The 21112-nt window shown below is 41.8% G+C and overlaps 1 protein-coding gene across 3 annotated transcripts in view; it reads left to right on the top strand.

Moving 5' to 3' along the window:
- Nucleotides 1–21112, top strand: part of acad8 (acyl-CoA dehydrogenase family, member 8) — a 107949-nt gene that overhangs the window by 68733 nt on the left and 18104 nt on the right. For all 3 annotated transcript variants that reach the window (XM_059957135.1, XM_059957134.1, XM_059957133.1), the window contains exons 7-8: nucleotides 781–916; nucleotides 11540–11637. In XM_059957135.1, coding sequence (XP_059813118.1) covers nucleotides 781–916; nucleotides 11540–11637 — 234 coding nt within the window. The remainder of the gene's footprint in view (nucleotides 1–780; nucleotides 917–11539; nucleotides 11638–21112) is intronic.

A 21112-nucleotide genomic window follows, 5' to 3' on the forward strand; every position in this document is an offset into this window, starting at 1 on the left:
GGAATTTGGAGAGCCGGTGGTGGTCATGAAAAGTAGGATTAAAGAGAATCACAAAACATTCTATACATACATCAAAAACAGGAGGATAACTATGAAGAGGGTAGCACCACTCAAGAACAAAAGAGGGAACATATGCTTAGAGGTGGAGGATGTGAGTGAAGTCCTAAATGAGGACTTTGTACCAGGGAGAAGGATGTGGAGGATCAGTGTGGATCATGCTAATATGTTAGGACGTTTTTATATAAAGAAAGAGGTAGTGTTGGTCTCTTAAAGAACATTAAGGTGCATAAGCCCCCAGAGCCTGATGGGATCTCTTTCAGGTTATTGAAGGAGGCAAAAGATAAGATTGCTGGGGCATTGACCATGGTCTTTGTGTTCTCTCCAGCAAATAGGGAGAGAAATAGGGATATTAGAATCCTGGAACCTATAGATAGGTGAGCCTCACATCTGATTGGTAATCTATTCGAAAGGATTCTTGCGGATAGGATTTCTGAGCATTTGGAAAACATGGCCTTATTAGGGATGGTCAAGCATGGCTTTATGCAAGCAAGTTGTGTCTTACCAAATTGAATGGATTTTTGACAAGGTGATGAAGTTGATTGATGAGGGCAAAACTGTGGATGTTGTTGACATAGATTTTAGTAAGGCATTTGACAAGGTCTCTCATGATTGGCTGATCCAGAATTTTAAGATGTATGGGATCCACAGTGACTTAGGGGTTTTAAAATATAAAATTGAATGCTGACCATAACCTCACTTACTGCTGACCTTTTTTCTAAGGTCGGATGGAACTCGCAGCCAACTCGAGCAGTGATCTTTGACGATTGTGTTGTACCTGTAACTAACTTGGTTGGACGTGAAGGCGATGGGTTTTCCATTGCAATGAATGGACTAAATGGAGGAAGGATTAATATTGGTAAGAAACTTTGGGGCATTTGACCAGTTCAAAGATTTCTTCTAAATATCACTGGTATGCCTACAGATATCTCTTTTGGTGCAATTACAGCAATTTACGGCTGTAGACTCACACCACAGAGTGTGCAGTCGCTCAGACAGTCATGAGTGTGCTGTTTTGATGAGCTATCCAAAAAGTTCACCTCTTTGCTTTTTCCACAGAACACTATAAATATACCCCATATACAGTAGGTATTTATCTAGTTCTGTTTTGAAAGTTGTTGTTGAATGTCCTTCTATCACCATTCCACAATACAGATCAGAACCTGATGTCAGTAGCAGTAAACCGAGTAAAATAGAGGATGACGGTTACATAGTGGTTAGTCAGAGTTCGGGGTTCAATTCCTGCATCATCTATAGGGAGTCTGTACATCCTTTCCACGGAATGCATGGGTTTTCTCCAGATCCTTCAGTTTCCTCCCACAGCCCAGATGTGATCCGTGGAGGTTAATTGGTCATTGTAAATTGTCTCGCGATTAGGTTAGAGTTAAATCAGGGCTGCGGGATAGTGCGGCTTTAGGGCTGGAAGGGCCTATTCTGTGCTGTATCTCAATCAATCAATAAATAGAATGCTGGACTCTGTTATCTAGGAGACACAAGAGTCTTGAATCCTGCAAGGTTTTGACCTAAAATGCCAACAAATCCTTTCCTCCTACAGATGCCACTTGATCAGCAAGTTTTTCCAGAAGATAGTTTGTTGCTCTCCTATTTTGGAAGTGGCAACGTAATCAAGCACTTTGAAAATAGTAATAGGACTGGACAGAGTCAATATGGATGACCCTTCATCTGGACTGGAAGATAGAGGGGTGATGACCAGTATAAAAGGGTGGGGGGGAAGTGGAACAACAGCTGGCGGGTGATAGGTAGACCCAGGTGGGGGTTGGGGGAGAGGGTGGCAGAAGGCCATGGGGGAATAGCCATGGGGACTGGGAGGTGATAGGTGGATCTAGGTGAGGATAACGATACACAGAGGGAGGACAGAGGGGGAATCGTGACAGAGATGGGAGGTGCTGGGTGGATCCAGGCGAGCATGTTGATGGAAGAAGAAAGAGAGGAATAGCGACGGGGACTGTGGGGTGATAGGTGGAGTGGACAAAGGGCTGAAACTGATGGAATCCGATAGGAAAGGAAGGTAGAGCATGGGTTCAAGTGAGTGAGGCAGTTGGGAATGGCAAGTGAGGGGACCCAGTGGGAAAGTGTTTTGGTGATGGGCAGGTGGAGAGGATGAAGGAGGGGAAACAAGGATGGTGTTGAGGGCTGAGGTAAGTATAGAAATAACTGGATAGATCAGGAGAAAGAAAAGGGACAGGGGGATTGCAAATTACCAGAGATTGGAGAATTTATGCCATCAGGTTCTGCCATCTGAGCCACATGCATAGAGTCCCAGTATGGAAAGGCCCACAGTATGGGCCTTTGGCCCAAACAGTGATGCCCGCACTGTTTTGTGCACTTTATGCAGTCCTGGGTAGGTCTGTAGTCTAGTGTAGTTTTTTTCTGTGCTGTTTTCATGTAGTTCAGTGTAGTTTTTGTATTGTTTCATGTAGCACCATGGTCCTGAAAAACATTGTCTTGTTTTTACTGTGTACTGTACCAGCAGTTATGGTTGAAATGACATTAAAAAGTTACTTGACTTGATTTGTTCATACTGACCAAGATGGCTATCTGAGCTAGTCCCATTTGCCTGTGTTTGGCACATATCCATCTGGGCCTTTTCTATCCATAAACCTATTTAAATGTCTTTGAAATGTATCTGTACTTCCCTCCACCAATTCCTCTGGCAGCTTGTTCCATATACTGTACCAACTAGCCACAGCATTAAAATGTTGTCCCTCAGGTCCCTTTTAAATCTTTCCCCTTTTACCTTAAGTCTGTGCTGACTTGTTCCAAACTCCCTTATCTTGGGAAAAAGACTTGACCATTCACCGTGTATGTTCCCCTCATGACTTTATGTACCTCTATCAAGTCAATCCTCAACCTCCTGCGCAGGCCATCGGGACTCTCACATGAAGGCACCTTGGTCAGCGTGGAAGTCTATTATCAAAGTACATACTGTGTAAATATATACATATGTATATATAGTTACGGATTCAGCAACAATAAATATATAAGTGAGGCAAGGGTTTTTATAACAAATAAAACATTTATTAAACACTGAAAAACAAATCCCCAAAAGTAAACAAACAACTAACGTAACCGGAAGTCAGCTGCTGTGCGGCAGCTTAAACAGTTCTTAAAGCAATGAAGCTTAAACAGTTCTTAAAGCAATGGTGCAAAAGCAGTTCTTCAAAGTAGTATTGCAAAAGTTCAAAATGCTTACAGTTCATTAAAGTAGAGACTTTTTAGACTGTTTAAATTCTCTTTCACATCATGTCGCTACGGTTCCCAGTCGAACTATACTTTTCCCACGGAGAATTTACGAAGATGGAAATTAAACTGCTTAAAGGCAGGGACAGTCAATGAATTCCTTCCAAATGAGGATCAAACAAAGTCGAACCTGTTTCACCGTCGAAATCGACTTTCCTCGATCTTTCCTCGATCCACTGATTCTCAACTAGCAGTATTATAAAGAAACTGCCGGCAATGACCTTTTAAACTTTAGGCATTAAATAAAACTCCATCTTTCAACCAAACTGCGTCATAATATTGGACCACGCATTGGCATGAAGTCAAAATGGCAAATCCAGCCACGAACTGCCCCACCTCACAGGGAGGGGTCCTCCTTTTATACCCTGTAAAAAAAACCTGTCACATGACCTCTACTGGCGGGAAAATGACATCACTCCACCATCACAAGACCATTACCTCAGTTTAACTCAATCTGATTACATACACAGGTACAATCAGATGGCAAACTTCATTCACCAAAATCTTGCTTTAAAATACAAACTCATAAAAGATACCATACTTTACTATAAATACAAGCATGATCCAGTTTTATATTATAACTGATCCATTATTGCAGATAGGACAATCAATAATAACTGTTGGGATATAATATTACAGGATAAACAAGCAAGAACAACTTACTTAACAAATAACAAATAAAGTCATTCCAAACACACATAACTCACAGAAATCAATAAGTCAAAAACACCAGAAATATGCCGAATTAAAAGACTTTGGAATAAATCCTCAGAAAGCTACGGTATGAAACATCACAAGAAAAGTCTGAAATTCCCTCGCGATTGAGAAATGAGTGTGCTTGGCCATGCCCATACCGCAGGTTTTATCAGCTTGAGATGAGGAAAATAAAAATACAACAATAATAATAAATAAGCAATAAATATCAAGAACATGTGATGAAGAGTCCTTGAAAGTGAGTGCATAGTTTATGGGAACAGTTCAGTGATGGGGCAAGTGAAACTAAGTGAAGATATCCCATCTGGTTCAAGAGCCTGATGGTTGAGGAGTAATAACTGTTCATGAACCTGGTGGTGTGAGTCCTCAGGCTCCTGTACCTTCTTCCTGATGGCAGTAGTAAAAAGAGAGTATGACCTGGATGGTGGGAGTCCCTGATGATGGATGCTGCTTTCCTGCGACAGCGCTCTATGTTGATGTACTCAGTGGTGGGGAGGGCTTTACCCATGCTGGACTGGACTGTATCCACTACTTTTTGTAGGATTTTCCATATAAGCACTTTGGTGTTTCCATACCAGGCTGTGATACAGCCAGCTAATATAGTCTCCACCACAAATCTATAGAAGATTGTCAAAGTTTTAGATAACATACAAATCTTCACAAACTTCTAAAGAAGTAGAGGTGCTACCATGCTTTCTTCGTAAAGGAAGTTACGCGCTGGGCCCAGGACAGGTCCTCCAAAATAACACCAAGCTGTTGACCCTCTCCACCTTTGATCCCCCAATGAGGACTGGCTCATCGATCTCTGGTTTCCTTCTTCTGATCAATAATCAACTCCTTGGTCTTGCTGACATTGAGTGAGAGGTTGTTGTTATGGCGCCACTCAGCCAGATTTTCAATTTCCCTCCTATGTCCTGATCATCATCACCTTTGACAGTTGTGTCCTCAACAAACTTAAATATGGTTGGAAGCTGTGCTTAGCCACACAGTCATAAGTGTAAAGCGAGTAGAGCAGGGGGCTAAGCACACAGCCTTGTGATGCACCTGTGCTGATGGAGATTGTGGAGGAGATGTTGTTGCCAATCCAAAGAGACTGGAGTCTACAAGTGAGGAAATCAAGGATCCAATTACACAAGGATGTATTGATGCAAGGGTCTTGAAGCTTAATGATTAGTTTTGAGGGGATGCTGGTATTAAATGCCAAGCTGTAGTCGATAAAGAACATCCTGATGTATGCATCTTTTTTTTTTACTTTATTTTTATTGTTTTGCCAATAACAGAACAAACAGGATAAAAACAAACAGACAGACAGGATCGTCATAGGTGAAGTAATATTCATACCTTATAATAGGAAAAATGAATAGAGAAATGGGTTACATTGCTGTATCAAGGTTAACCAAACTCTTATGTCCATAATTGTCCTTCAAAGTCTCAGGGGACCTTAAGATCCATAACTTTAAAGTCCATTCTGCAGGTTCCCTCATAGGAAGAAATAAAACAAAGTTCTTCAAACCAGATAAATGTACAGTGAAGAAGTCATTTCAGGCTCAAATAGAATGTCCATTTTCCCAGCATCTTTCAAATTTTTTAGTGGCATGTCTCAGAGAGAAAGTCAATCATTCCATAACATAAATTTCTTGAACTATTTCTATCCATTCCAAGACAGTAGGAGACTCTTTGCTCAACCATTCCCTAGTAATCACTTTCTTACTGGATGCTAGTAGTATTTATAACAAATATCTTTCATGCTTTTTGAGCCCATTTGATACATTACCCAAATAAATAATGTTAAAGTCAAAATTAATCTCTAGGCTGATTATTGACCTTATCTCTGTTAATGCATCTAACCAATAAGACAAAATCTTTGGATATTCCCAGAAAATATGTAAGTGATCAGCCAACATATCACACATTCTCCAATATTGATCTTGTTCAGGTCTGTTACTTTGTAACCTCTTTATTTTTGGTGTTATGAAAAATCTTAAGATATTCTTCCAGCTAAATTCCCTCCACAGACCTGAGCTTGAAGTAGTCAAATGTATTCTGCATGTGTTTAACCAATCATCTTCTGTCAATTTTATGTTGGATTCTTTCTCCCATTTTGATTTTACATACATTGTGGAGAGACCCCTGTTCGATTGTAAAATCGAGTAAATCCTGGTTATCAGTTTCTTTTTAATATTACCTTTATATACACCAATGAATATATTAATCAGACTTAAACCTTTCTCTCCAATAGTTTTAATATTATTATTAAAATATTGTCTTAGTTGAAGATATCAAAGAAGTGTTGTTTCTCTAAGTGATATGTTTGTGTGAGTTGTTGAAAGGACTCCGAACCCTTAATGGAGGATATTGTACAGTATGAGGTGATTCCCTTATTTGTCCAATGTGTAAATCTACCATCCAATTGTGCTGGAAGGAATTCTGTGTCATGTGCCACGCAACATAGTATTCTTACATTTCATTCATATTTTGGGTCTTTAACTTCTTTATACCAGAAGTTTAGAGGGACTGTTGTCCACCTAGTCAGTTTATTTAAATGCTTCTTCAGGAGTGTTTTATCCCCCAGTAAAGATTGGAAAGGGATATTTATTAGACTTTGTTCTAAATCCTTCCACTTTGCCTCACAATTAGGGTCACACCAACAGACCAGATGGCACAGCTGTGCTGCTCTATAACAGTCCTCAGAGCAAATTCTCCTTTATCCTTAGGCAGCTGCAATGTCTGAAATCTAATTCTTGGTTTCTGTTTTCCCCAAATAAATGTTGAAATCATTCTTTTCCATTCACTAAATTGCTTAAAAGGTACTTCAACAGGCAATGATTGAAAAAGAAAGAGCAATCTAGGTAATACATTCACTTTTATGGTTTCCATTCGATTATACATATTCATTGGCAGCAATGACCATCTATTTAAGTCTGCCTTAATATCAGCTGTTATGGGAATATAATTATGTTCGTAGATAGTAGACAAGTCTTCAGGTATTTGCTCTCCTAGGTATTTAATAACATTACCTTTCCGTTTGAATTTACTCATTCTGTAAACGTTTTCTTGTGGTTTGTAATTAAAATTTAAAGTTTGGGTTTTATGTTAATTTAATGTATAGCCAGAGTAGGAACCGAATTCTTTCAGCAGGGATAATAATTTAGGCAAACCTGCACTGGGATTGGTAAGAGTCACGGGAATGTCATCCACATAGAAACAAATCTTATTCTGCATCTCTGATCAGTACACCTGCTGGAATCTTGTCTTCTCTGATTGCCTGGGCCAATTGCTCAATAAAAAGAGCGAGAAGCATGGGAGCACCCTTGTCGACATCCCTTTCAAGAAGTACAGTTTCAGATAAATTCCCATTTATTTTAATTCTGGCTGTAGGGGAAGAATATAAAGATTTCAGACATCCAACTACCTGATTATTAAAGCCAAACCGTTTAAGTACCAAGTAGAGATATTCCCATCGTACCAAGTCAAACACCTTTTCAGCAGTGGAAAGGGGTGGAAGAGGTCCCACCGATCTCCCTCCTGGCACTTATCCTTGTAAACGGAACAAGTGCTACACCTGCCCTTACACTCCCTCCCTCACCACCATTCAGGGCCCCAGACAGTCCTTCCAGGTGAGGCAACACTTCACCTGTGAGTCGGCTGGTGTGGTATACTGCGTCCGGTGCTCCCGGTGTGGCCTTTTATATATTGGTGAGACCCAACACAGACTGGGAGATCATTTCGCTGAACACCTACGCTCGGTCCGCCAGAGAAAGCAGGATCTCCCAGTGGCCACACATTTTAATTCCACATCCCATTCCCAATCTGATATGTCTATCCATGGCCTCCTCTACTGTCAAGATGAATCCACACTCAGGTTGGAGGAGCAACACCTTATATACCATTTGGGTAGCCTCCAACCTGATGGCATGAACATTGTGGTCAGCTATAGTAATAAGAGCTTACAGAGGAAAAATCGTTTATGTTCTGTTTTTAAGTTCTTAATACAAAGTCAATTACAGTCGGCGCTCCTTATCCGCAAGTTCTGCATGCGCAAATACAACCAACTGCGAATCAAGAAAACCTGGAAGTGCTCTTCCAGCACTTGTTGTTCGAGCATGTACAGACTTTTTTTCCTTGTCATTATTCCCTAAACAATGCCACATAACAGCTATTTTACATAGCATTTACATTGTATTAGGTATTATCAGTAATCTAGAGATGATTTAAAGTATACGGGAGGATGTGCATAGGTTACCATGGATCGGGATCGAAAAAAACCCAGAAGTTCTCTTACTATGTAAGTCGAAACAGGTACATCCGGTATTATTTAGCGTCAGTCAAACGTTTGTCTTAATATCTAGTATATATTTTACCTTTCTATGCATATAAAACACTTAAGAGCGTATGTTTCAGCGCCGGGCTCAGGAAGTTCCCGAGTTCGATCCGGTGACAGACCACTTCTGAGCGCGCTCTCCATCTGTGCCGGGTTGACGTGGAGGATCAAAACCCCAAAATTCAATAATTAAACCACTGCGTTGCTTAGTAATAATTGTAGCTTTCATTGGGGCACGGCCTTTCTCACTTTATCCTTTAAAATTGTTCCGATCGTTGACTGGCTGTAGCCTAAAACTTTTACAATGACTGATGGTGTTTCACCTCTTTCCGATCGCTTTATTATTTCCACTTTATTTTCAATCGTGATCGCGATTATTTTCGTGAACAGAAACACTGCGGATTCAGAGCTCTACCACTGTGTCCTAATGTCCACCGCACTGAGACAGGTTAAATAAGGTCTGGGGTTCTGCTGGGTCCTAAGATCCACAGCATTGAGACAAGTTGAATAAGGGACTTGAGCATCCACGTTTTTTGGTATCCGCAAGGGGTCCCGGAACCAATCCCTCACGGATAAGGAGAGCCAACTGTTTAGTTTGGTGTTAAGGTACATGTAATTTTACCGACCTAGCTGAAGGATATTTTATCACTATACTTTTGAGAGATCTCATGCAGTATCTTTGTTGCGTCAAAATTCCTTTAGCTTGTCCTGGATGTGTTTCAGATGTGTTTCTCGGTCCCGGCGAGGTTTTGCACCCGCTGTCTCTCAGGAAAGCCAACTCACAAGCCGTGGCTGTGCCTTCTGAGGGGGCCACGATCCTGGGACAGTCCGGGAAAAATCACCTGTTCTTCAGGCCTTCCATCGCCTCTGATGTGTTACTGTAGATGACTTGTCCAGTGCCAAAAAACACTCTAAGTTTGGCTGGATAAAGTGTCTGGCCCCTTTTCTTTAAGCGTTTTTCTGATGGTGGAGTAAGCCTTTCTTTTCATAATTATTTTGGTTGGGTAGTCTTGATTAAATCTCTCGTTTTTTTCCAAGCAGAGCGAAGCACCAACTCTTTAATTTTATACTCCAGAAAGTAGATGACCACGGACCTTGGGTTGGAACCTTGTGGTGGTTTGGATCCAAAGGATTGATGGCCGCGTTGTAGGCTGAGGGCGACATCGGGAAGGGACAACTCTGTTTTAATAAATTTTTCCAGAAATTTCTCTATGTTGTCTCCTTCTGCCCCCTCAGAAATTCCATGGATACATATGTTATTCCTGCCTGAACACGCCTCTAGGTCCGTTAGAGCTTGAATAATCTCCTGAAGTTCCAGTGTGCAGGAAAGAACCTCCCCGGCCTCGGTCTTCCATTCCTCCACCCTTTGCTCCATATCCTCAACTCTGCCCGTTATTTCTTTTAAATTACCAACAATAGCATTCAACTTCTGGTTAATTTCTTCTCTGAAATCCACCAGTTCCTTCTTTAGAAAACACAAGGTATCACTCAGTTCTTTCTTCATGTCCGAATGAAGCGTCTGTATTTTGGCCATGATGTTTGCATGAACAGCCTCCTATTCCTCGTGCTCAGCTTGGTTGCTGGTGCCAACATCAGCGTCCTTACTGTCAGTCAGTATCTTATCGCTTGTCTTTGGGTTTTGTTGCGGTTTTCCTCTTGTTTTCCCCTTTCATGCTACAAGGCCCACTTTTCTATTTAAATAACCGTTTTTTATTTAGACCATCTGGGAGCCCTTACTGATTATGCTACTGGCTGTATCTGCGCCATACCGGAAGTCCCTAATGTTTGCATCTTTGCTGTTCAAATTGCTGCTGAACTGGACTGATGCCTCCTCCTTGTTAATGTTAACTTATTCCGTCCACTTCCCCAAATGGTCCCACTAAAATATTTGGTGAATTCACGTGAAAAGTATTGATGTCCACTAGATCTCTGTAGAGATTACTTGTTTGGTCCCTTAATGGGCTCTACGGTTTTCCAGGTTGCTCTCTTGCCCTCAGTGAACTTCCTGTGAATTTATAAAGAAACATACTGGTTCTGAAATAACACTATTTCACTTTTAAATATGTCTGTTTGTAGATTTAGGTGCATGTACAGTAATGTGCAAAAGTCTTTGGCGCATATATATAGCTAAGGTGTCTAAGACCTTTGCACGGTACAGTATGGTAGTAATTTTATGTATTGCACTGTACTGCTGCCACAAAAAACAAGCTTTATGATATATGTGAGTGATGATAAAATTGGTACTGATATAGGTCTCTATTATGGACTGAGAGTGGGAAGGGGGCAGGGTGAGGGGAGGGAGTGAGAAGCACCAGAGAGATGTTCTGTAATGATCAATAAACCAATTGTTTGGAATCAAATAATCTTGGCTGGTGTCTCAGGGCTGGGTGTGTCTGCACCTGTGCCATCCCCTATCCCCAGCACTCCTTCTCTGCCACCTGTCTCTCACCCCTCCCATGGCACTCCACCCTCCCCATTCCTAATATCCTTTGCTCCTGCCAGATTTACAAACTCACTCTCCATTCCATGTTGACAAATACAGTACTGTGCAAAAGTCTTTGGCACCCTACCTATAGATATGTGCCCAAGAGTTTTGCACAGTACTCTAGCTTCTCCTAGTCTACTTTTACTGATTCTACCTTAAGCTTGTGAAATCAGCCTTCTGTCTCTCTGTGATTGACAAAGTAAGTGGAAGTGAAATGTAGTGGAGGATTTTCTGGAAGGAAATCTATGTGCAAGCTGGACATATTTCTTCAAATGGAAAAAAAGTAGAGCTTCCACAAATATTGTGCACTAGACACAGAAAATAAAATGTAAAATTGGGTTCTCCATGTGGGACATGGATGGTTGTCCTCATACAGTGTGTGACAGTAATAGTTTCTGGAATACTCAAAGGTGTTAAGGCTGGAGATGAGTTGAAAACTTCAAAACTGATTGTAGATATTTGTTAGGCGGACATGTTGCAAGCTGTAGAACTAAGGTGGACAGATGGAACTGGTCATAGAACAACTGTAATTCAATTAAGTAGTCCTGTGGGCTCAGTGGCCTGCAAGATATACCCTTGTATGTCTTGTAAAACTGTATAAAAATGTCTACTTCACAAGTTCAGTTACTCTATTTGTATATCCTTATTTGACATTTTTATTCACATCTTAAACATTTCTAACTTTTTTTTTATCTTTCCAGCTTCATGCTCATTAGGTGCCGCGTATGCTTCTATTGTTCTAGCTCGAGATCACCTCAAAGTTCGCAAGCAGTTTGGGGAGCCTCTTGCCAACAGTCAGGTATGAAGATTAAGTGAGTGTGGAGTACCATTACTTTTCTCAACTGCCAGTGACATGTGTTGGTATAAGATATTGAGGATTCAACTTTCCAGAGATCTTTTGGCTTTGGATGGTGAAGGTGCAAATGGAGAATTGGTTTGGGTAATCAAGACAGTAAATACAAAACAATGAGCATACTATACAGTGATGCAGAAGTTGTATTTCTTTTTCACTCAAAAGGATATCAAAATTAAAGGGGCAATTATCAAAATGCAGGTATACAGTGGTGCTAGAAAGTTTGTGAACCCTTTAGAATTTTCTGTATTTCTGCATAAATATGACCTAAAATATGATCAGATCTTCATGTAAGTCTTAAAACTAGATAAACAGAACCCAATTAAATAAATAACACAAAAAAATTATATTGGATCCACTCCAATTTGCCTACTGGAGCAACAGGTCCACAGCAGGTGCCATCTCACTGGCTCTTCATTCAATTATGGAAAATCTGGACATCAAAGATGCATACATCAGGATGTTCTTTATCGATCACAGCTCAGCATTTAATCCCATCGTCCCCTGGAAACTAATCAGTAAACTCCAAGACTTTGGTCTCAATACCTCCTTCTGCTATTGGATCCTGGGTTTCCTCACTTCTGGACCCCAGCTAGTTCAGATTCACAGCAACATCTCCTCCACGATCTCCATCAGCACTGGTGTACCACAGGGCTGTGTGCTTAGCCCCTTACTCTTCTCACTTTACACCTACGATTGTGTGGCCAAGCACAGGTCTGATGCCATATTCAGGTTTGCTGATGACACCACTGTTGTGGGCTGTATCAAAGGTGATGATGAATCAGCACACAGGAGGGAGATTGAAAATCAGGCTGAGTGGTGCCATTATAACAATCTCTCACTCAATGTCAGCAAGACCAAGGAACTGACTATTGACTTCATGAGAGGGAACCCAGAGGTCCTCATCAGAGGATCAGAGATGGAGAGGGTCAGCAAATTTAAACTCCTGAATGTTAATATTTCACAGGACCTGTCCTAGACCCAGCACACAAGTGCAATCGCAAAGAAAGCAGAGCAGCATCTCTACTTCCTTAGAAGTTTTTGGAGACTCAGCATGACTTCTAAAACTTCGACAAGCTTCTATAGATGTGTAGTGCAAAATATATTGACTGGCTGCATCACAGTCTAGTAAGGAAATACCAGTGTCAGAATAGAAAATCCTGCAAAAAGTAGTGAATTTGACTCAGTGCCAGTGTTCCCTGTAAGGTGTACGCACACGCACATCTTTTGCTACTTGTGCACAGAAGGTTATCACCCTCTACCTCGTTGGCATATTAAGTATATTTCACGATCGTACACGATTATTTCCTTTTCTGGCTTCTGATGTGGACGTTGTTGACAATGTGGAGTTTGCAATGATTTGTCTGCAGATTTTAGAACAGGCTTACTCATACTGTTTTTATTGAAGAAATTGTTGATTCACAATCCCAAACTCCAAAGAAGCAAAGGGCTTTAATAACATGTGAAAAGAGACATTATTACATGCTGTTGGAGCGATGGAGAATGAGGTGACCTGACAGATGATGAGAAGCATTGATTGTGTGGATAGCCAGAGGCTTTTTCCCAGGGTTGAAATAGCAAACACGAGGGAGCATAGTTTTAAGGTGCTTGGAAGTAGATACAAGGGGGATGTCAAGGGCAAGATTTTCACACAGAGAGTGGTGAGTGTGTGGAATGTACTGCCAGTGACGGTGGTGGAGGCAGAAACGATAGAGTCTTTTAAGAGACTCTTAGGTACATCGAGCTTAGAAAAATAGAGGGCTAATGGTAGGGTAACTCTAGGCAGTTTCTAGAGTAGGTTACATGATTGGCACAACATTGTGGGCCAAAGGACCTGTAATGTGCTGTAGATTTTCATGTTTTATCTTGTATAGTATATGAGAAATAAGATTCATTGATGTCAGCAAGACCAATAAACATCTTTTAAACTGGACTTCATAGTTTATTATCCTTAGAATAGCTTCACGTTTACTTCCACTTAAAAATTTGGTCACAGGGATAGATGCTATGTAGCCTTCTCCCTGATGGACTGGGACAAATAGTCCATGAGCAGGGCGTGTGGGATTCTTCATGATGTTAGTGGTCCTTTTCTGGCACCTGTCTGTATATACAGTATGTCCTTGGTGGCAGGTAGGCTGATGCCATTGATGAATTGGGCAGCTTTGACGACCCCTTGTAGAGCCCTCCTGTCTGCCGCAGTGCAGTTTCTGTACCATGCAGAGATGCAGCTTGTTAGGGCGCTCTCTACTGTGTAACTGTGGAATGATGTGAGTCCAGCTCTCTTCAGCCTCCTCAGAAAGTAGAGGCATTGGTGAGCTTCCCTGATTGTGTATTCTGGGACTATGAGAGGTTGTGTGAGATGTACTCAGTTTCCACTGTTGTGCCGCTAATGTAAAGAGGAGTGTGAGTGGTGCAAGTTCTCCTGAACTCGATAGCCATTTCTATTGTCTTGTTGACATTGAGGAAGAGATTATTTGCCTGATAGCAGACCTCGAGTTCTCCACCTCCTCTCTGTAGGCTGTCTCATCTCCCACCACTGTCGTACCATCGGTGAAGTTAACAATGTGTGTGGCCATGCAGTCATGTGTGAACAGAGTGTACAACAATGGGCTCAGCACACGGCCCTGGGGTCACCCATGTTGAGAATGATTGGGGAGGATGGAAGTGGTTGTCCATCCTGACTATCTGAGGTCTGTTGGTTAGGTAGCCCAGTTACACAGTGGTGTATTTAGACCGAGGAGTAGGAGTTTGTTCACCAAGGCCTGCGGGACAATAGTGTTGAATGGCAAACTGAAATCCAGAAAGAGCATTCTGACCTAAGTGTCCTTGTTTTCTTTGTGTGTCAGGACTGGGTGAATGAGAGTTTACTGAGAGTGGTGCATAACACTAAAAGCATCCAGTTCTGTGGGCGAAAGTGCTTTGTTAATGAGAGAGTTCAGAGGAGAATGGGTAGAGTGGTTCAAGCTGGCAGGAAAGCGACAGCAACTCAAATAACCTCATCATTACAACAGTAGTGTGCAGAAGAGCACCTCTGAATGTACAACATGTCAAACCTTGAACTGAATGGGCTACAGCAGGAGTACATAATAAAGTGGCCTCGGAGTGTATGCTTCTATTAGAATAAAAGGCAAGGATAACAGGTTTAGGCAGCGCATTCAGGTTCAGCGGCCTCTCAAAAGGCCAACCATAGATGTTTTTTTCTTTGTCAAATATGTTTTTTATGATACACAAGACTATACTGGACTCCAAGGACTTCGGGTACAGCAGGTCTACCACATCAGTGAGCTGCTCATTGATTGGATTAGCCGACCGGGCTGTCAAAGGAGCCAACGAATGTGTTGGAGGAACCGGTTTGGGTTCAGAGGAGCTGACCATGTTGTTACCCCTACTCAAAGGCCTTGGAGTTGGTGCGCAAAGGTGGGGTGCAGTGAAACCATGAGTGTTTTTCTTGGCCGATTCTCTTGCAATCGCAAGACACTGTTGGACCTTGATAATGTGAAATGCCACAGGGCTGTTGCCCTTGGTTGGTGGAAAGGCAGGCAGTGTGGAAGCTGCGTAGCCTCAGTTGTAGTGAGGGCTAGGCCTCACACTGCAGGCTTGCCTGCTGCTACAGTCCAGGTGAGGGGATGCCGGAAACCATGTAGCATGGTATCTGTGCTTGGTTGGAGATGGCCTGTCCAATAGTCAATTGGCGGAATGACGTGCTGGATTGTGTGCGCCTTTTTGTTGCACACTGCCAGGAGACTGTACCATCAATTTGCGGGACATGTCTCTCAGGGTTTTGGACTATATATGTTTTTTCTTGCTCACTATTTTGAATGCGCTGTGTATCTTTTGCACCTTCGCCCCAGAGGAACACTGGTTCGTTCAACTATATCCTTGTATGTTTGAATGATAATTAAACTTGATTTGATAGAAATGAAAGAGAATACTGAAGAAGGAAATCAGGAGGGGGAAGAGAAGACATGAGGAAGGAGGCAGCAGGTGAAGGAGAATCCCAAGGACTATATATGAATTACAGAGGTAGTAATGGCGGACAAACAAAATAACTATTTTGCATCAGTTTTCACTGTGGAAGACACTAGCAGTGTGCCAGAAGTTCCAGAGTGTCGGGGGTAGAAGTGAGTGAAGTTGCCATTACTAGGGAGAATGTCTCAATATAGATAAGTCACCTGGACCAGTTGGTGTACACTCCAGGGTTCTGAGAGAGGTAGCTGAAGAGATTGTAGAGGCATTAGTAATGATTTTTCCAGATTCGCTATATTGTGGAATGATTTTGGAGGACTGGAAAATTGTAAATGTGACTGCACTCTTCAAGAAGGGAGAGAGGCAGAAGAAGGGAAATTATCGGCCAGTTAGTCTGACCTCAGTGGTTGGGAAGATGTCAGAGTCAATTGTTAAAGATCTGGTTTCAGGGTACTTGGAGGCACATGATAAAATAGACTGAAATCAGCATAGTTTCCTTAAGGGAAAATCATGCCTGACAAATCTGTTGGAATTCTTTGAGGAAATAACAAGCATGATTGACAAAGGAGAATCAGTGGATGTTGTGTACTTGGATTTTCAGAAAGCGTTCAGTGCACAATGTCAGTATATCATCCTTTGGGTTAGAGTGTGAGGGATCTTCGGGCTTGCTTTTCAATTTCACCCAGAGTTCACCCCAGCAGCCGCATTTCCTGACATAATGGAGATATTCGCCAAGTTTCCAATTCTGCCCTTGCTCCCTGGGTGGTCTAGAGACCCATGAGTCTCAGGTCCAAAGATCATTAGTTACTTTAGTGAGCTTGAAACAATGTTATTTACTGCATTCTCGGTGCCTGCAGATTTCATCTATAGTAGTTCCAAATGGGAATATTTGATGATTCCCTAGGGAGCTGCACACAAAAGATCGCCATTCACCAGCACCATAAATTGCTGTTTGGAAAAATTCAAGTTTATTTTTTTTAAATTGAGAGATACTGCATGGACCAGGCCCTTCCAGCACAACGAGTCACACTGACCAGCAACCCACCTATTTAACCGAAGCGTATCACAGGATAATTGACAATTGACCAATGAATCGACTAATTGGTATGTCTTTAGACTGTGAGGAAACTGGACTACCAGAAGAAGCACATGCATATCAGGGGAGGAACATGCAAACTCTTTGCAGACGGTGTCGAAGTTGAACTCTGAACTCCAGAACGCCCCAAGCTGTAATAGTATCATGCTAACTGCTACGCTACCGTGGCACCCCAAAAACCTATAAACACTACCAGCCTCAGTCAAAAAATACAGAGAAAGTTAATGATTGTGATATACTGACATTGTGTACTAGAACCACAGGAGTGTAATTCAGGCCCTTGTTAAAGACAGACAGACAGACATACTTTATTGATCCTGAGGGAAACTGGGTTTCGTTACAGTCGCACCAACCAAGAATAGTGAAGAAATATAGCAATATAAAACAATAAATAATTAAATAATAATAAGTAAATTATTCCAAGTGGAAATGAGTCCAGGACCAGCCTATTGGCTCAGGGTGTCTGACACTCTGAGGGAGGAGTTGTAAAGTTTGATGGCCACAGGCAGGAACGACTTCCTACGATGCTTAGTGTTACATCTCGGTGGAATGAGTCTCTGGCTGAATGTACTCCTGTGCCTAACCAGTACATTATGGAGTGGATGGGAGACCTTGGACAGCACCCTCTTTTCAGAGAGTCCAGTTCCACCCCCCACAACATCACTGGCCTTACGAATGAGTTTGTTGATTCTGTTGGTATCTGCTACCCTCAGCCTGCTGCCCCAGCACACAACAGCAAACATGATAGCACTGGCCACCACAGACTCGTAGAACATCCTGAGCATCGTCCGGCAGATGTTAAAGGACCTCAGTCTCGTCAGGAAGTAGAGACGGCTCTGACCCTTCCTGTAGACAGTCTCAGTCCAGTTTATTATCAATTCGTATCCCCAGGCATTTGTAATCCTCCACCATGTCCACATTGACCCCTTGGATGGAAACAGGGGTCACTGGTGCCTTAGCCCTCCTCAGATCAAAAGAATCAAAGAATTGACAGACAAGTTAAAGCTGATGCAGTCAAAGGTCTGCTGGCAGCCTGGGTACGTAGTTGGCTTCAAGTGGAAGGAAGAGAGATGTTGGTGGACAGTTGCTCTTCCCAATGGATGGAAGTGTTGTGGTGTTTTCCCAGAGCTGGCCGGCAGGTTTACTGCTGCTTCTGATATATAATAATAGAGAAAGGAGACATAACTTAATATTATAAACCAGTAAGTGAGACCATAAGACAGAGGAGCAGAATTAGGCCATTCGGACCGTTGAGTCTGCTCCACCATTCCATGATGGCTGATCCCGGATCCTACTCAACCCCATACACCTGCCTTCTATAAGAAGAAAATAGGAAAGGAAAGGGTACCAAGGGAGACTATTTTTTTTAAATATAAAATGGTCGGCCATTTACCCTCTTACAGCCCATCTTTAATCTTAGTACTACTATGCAGGACTAGGTCCATATATCAACAATTCACTTTATATTCAAAATTCTACTGATTTCTGACTTGACTATATTAAACTTGAATATGTTAAGTAGAATTCCAACGACTTACAACCGTCTGGTTATGAAGGTCATCTAAATCCTGAAAAGCGGTCACTTCATTTTGAGCCTTGACAAGAACACATGAAAACAGTAGCAGGAGTAAGCTACTTCTGTCCCTTCCTGCCATTCAAAATGATCATGGATGACATATGCTGGCCTCAAACCTTTGTTTTTTATTATTATTTATATATTTATTGAGACACAGTGCAGAATAGGTCTTTCTTGCCCTTTGAGCCATGCTGCTAAGCAACCCCTGATTAAACCCTAGCCTAATCACATGACAATTTACAATGACCTACTAACCTACCAACCAGTGTGTCTTTGGACTGTGAGAGGAAACTGGAGCATCCGGAGGAAACCCATGCAGTCACAGGGAGAATGTACAAACTCCTTGTAGACAGCAGTGGGAAATTAACCTGGGTCGTCTGTACTGTAAAGCGTTGTGCTAACCACTACACTACCAGTTCTTCTGTGCCACTTTCCCATAAACCTCAATTCCTCCATCTTTCAAATATTTACTGTATCTATCTCCACTTTAAATATATCAAATCATCTTTCCTCCAAAACCCTTGGGAGTGAGAATTCTGAGCTTCAGTGCCTCCTGAAAAAAGAAATATCTTACTCATCTCAGTTTTACATACTGGCCCTTTATTTTGTATTTGTGTACCCTTGTTTCTGACTCTACCACTGGTGGAATTCCCTTGTTCTAATGAAATAAAACACTTAACCCTGTCAATTCCTGTGAGAATTTCTGGAAAAAAAATTATATATTTCAAAGATATCCACCTCTTAATCTTTAAAACTGTAAAGAATTTGTTTAAACTCTGTGCACAGGACTATCTGACGACCACCCACCCTCCTCCCCAGCCCCACATCAGTTCACTGTGCTCCCTCCAAATGCATAAAACTTACCTTGGATAGGGAGACCAGGCTTATACACACTATTCCAGTTGCCATCTATAATTGGAGCACAGAGACCAACATACTGTGAGCCTTCTTAATTGCCATCTGTATCTGAGTTATGTACAAGTACATCCAGGTCTCTCTGAACCACAACACTTTTAAAATCTCTCACCAGGAAAATGAAATATGCTTTTCTCTTTATCTGTGAAATTGGATGACTTCACGTTATATTCTACTGTTATGTCCTCACTCATTCACCAGGATAGTAGAGAGTTGGTAAGGAGAATCAGGAACAGCAATATAATCCAAATATTTCAATTTTTCACAGGAACAAGTGACCTGAAGTTACATAAATATTTGAAGATGTCAAAGCAAGTTGAGAAGGCTGTTTTTAGAATTATAAATAAGATCCTTACATAGAGTAAATTATAAAAGGAAATGGAAATTTGCTAGGATATCATCTGGGATAGCAGATAATTATGTCACTTGTTTTATCAGTGATAAAATTGGAACAGTACAATGTTTCGGCTGGTAGAGCTGTTGCCTTACAGTCCAGTGACCCAGATGTAAACTGATTTCAAGTGTTGTCTGTGTGGAGTTTTCATGTTCACTCCATGATTGTGGGTTTCCTCTAGGTGCTCCAGTTTAATTGCACATTCCAAAGACATGCAGCTGAGGAGGTAACTGACCATTGTATCTTATCACCATGTGCAGGTGAGGATAACGTACAGCCGGGACGGGTGTTGATCAGAATGTTAAGAGAATAAAATGATCTAGGTAAAAATTTAGATTAGTGTAAAAATGTGCACTGGGTGGTTGGTGGGGACTCTGGGCTGAAGGAACACACAAAATTGCTGGAAGAATTTAGCAAGTCAGGCAGCCTCGATGGAAGGGCATAAACAGTTGATGTTTCAAGCCGAGACATATCATCAGGACTGAAAAGGAAGAGGGTTCAAGAGCTTGAAGGTTGTAGGGTAATAACCGTTCCTGAACCAGGTGGTATGGGAACTGAGGCTCCTCTACCTCTTGTTCCAAGAAGAGGACATGACCTGGATGGTAGGGGTTGTTAAATATGGCTGCTGCTTTCTTGTGGCAGCACTCCATGTAGGTGCACTTAATGTTGGGGAGGGCTTTGCCTGTGATAGACCGTGATCACTTTCTGTAGACTATTCCATTATGCAACCATAGAAGCTTGTCAACGTTTTTGATGACGTGCCAAATCTACTCAAACTCCTACGAAACAAGACGTACTGTCTTTGTGATGGCATTTACATGCTGGCCCCAGGACAGTTCCTCTGATACGTTAACCCCAAGAAATTTCAAGCTACTGACCCTGTCCACCTCCATACCCCTAATGAGGACTGCCATAATGACTTCCGGCTTCCTCCTGTAGTCAATAATCAGCACTGTTCTTTTCCTTATGTTCTTCAGTCCACAGGTTCTTTGCAGGTCCTTCAGCCGTCATATCTGTGCTGAACATAATGTTGAATTAAACTAAATCAATTCTGCCTGTACATAATGCATATCCCTCCTTTCCCTGTATACTCATGTACCTATCTAACGGCCTCTTGTACCCTACCGCTGGCATACCATTCCAGGCTCCTACCACTCTATGTGTAACTACACTTTCTCTGTCTTACCTTAACTGCATGTTCTTGAACGTATTCAGAGAAAACAATCCAAGCTTAACTAGCATCCTGGAAAGCCTCTTTTGTGCCCTTTCCAAAAGCTTCTGTAATGGGTGACCAGAAATGCACACAATAGGCCAAGACATAACTAAACTTTTATATAGCTGTATCTTGACTTCCTGACACTTGAATGCCATGGCCTGACCAATAAGGGCAAGCACATCTTACACGTTCTGTACCATTCCATCTACTTTTAGAGATCTATGGACTTCAATTGCAAAAAATCTCTGTACATCTATG

Source organism: Hypanus sabinus, chromosome X2 (assembly GCF_030144855.1).
Source record: "Hypanus sabinus isolate sHypSab1 chromosome X2, sHypSab1.hap1, whole genome shotgun sequence".
Taxonomy (NCBI): domain Eukaryota; kingdom Metazoa; phylum Chordata; class Chondrichthyes; order Myliobatiformes; family Dasyatidae; genus Hypanus; species Hypanus sabinus.